Here is an 809-nt window from a genome sequence, read left to right on the forward strand (position 1 = left end):
AGCCAGAGTGATTAGAGCAAGAGGAACGGTCTGAAGAACTACGCGTTAACAGCTGAGTTAGACATCGGAAAAGCGTGTCCAGTGGCTTTTCATGTGCTAAATGTACTTGTATATAAACCGTCTATCTTGGTTTCGCGAGACGTGTGTAATGGCGCCTAACAGCCACAGATTGAGGCGATCCTCTCTCTCCGGCAGAGCCAACAGATTCCGCTGTATGTCTTGCCGTTGTTCGGAAACCATTCGGCACCGCACTCCGCCGTCGCGATGTGTGGCGTGAGAGCAGCGGCGTGCAAAAGCCAAGTTTACCTGTGTTGGGGCGGCGAGGCATGCCAGGGCGAGCCAGCAGGTTGCGAGCAGGAGCGAAAGGCGGCTGATTTCCATGCTGACGGCGGCGTGGACGAGGTGGTCTGCTGAAGGAGCTCGGAGTGTGGTACAGTGCGAGATGAGGTACACGTTGCCTGCCACTCACTCACTAACACTAATAACTTTCACTCTCGCGCCAGCCATATAAACCCCAGCTGAGGATGCGAACGAGGGGGAGTGGGGGGGATCCAACATGACGCCCGCAAACAACGCCCTCATCCTTTCCACACCCTCGCGCCCTTGCTCGATACCCTCACACTCTCCCTGCCTTGTTTCGATAGCGATCCAGAGGGACCGATTGCCTGTGTCGGGGCGAAGGTGGTCGTTAGATCGGTGAAATGACGCGGGCTAATCAGTCATCGGTTTAATTAACTTCGTCTTCTGACACCCGCCCAATGACCTCGCGGGGTCAGCGAACATTTCGGGTTGAAGGTCACGTGACGCTC

At 55.9% G+C, this 809-nt stretch overlaps 1 protein-coding gene across 1 annotated transcript in view; it reads right to left on the reverse strand.

Moving 5' to 3' along the window:
- LOC119587878 (trypsin-1-like) overlaps positions 1–524 on the reverse strand; it is an 8,904-nt gene extending 8,380 nt beyond the window's left edge. The window contains exon 1 of the mRNA XM_037936584.1: positions 307–524. Within this exon, the coding sequence (XP_037792512.1) occupies positions 307–381 (75 nt within the window). The 5' untranslated portion in view covers positions 382–524. The remainder of the gene's footprint in view (positions 1–306) is intronic.
- Between the last annotated feature and the right edge of the window lie 285 nt (positions 525–809).

Source organism: Penaeus monodon, chromosome 23 (assembly GCF_015228065.2).
Source record: "Penaeus monodon isolate SGIC_2016 chromosome 23, NSTDA_Pmon_1, whole genome shotgun sequence".
Taxonomy (NCBI): domain Eukaryota; kingdom Metazoa; phylum Arthropoda; class Malacostraca; order Decapoda; family Penaeidae; genus Penaeus; species Penaeus monodon.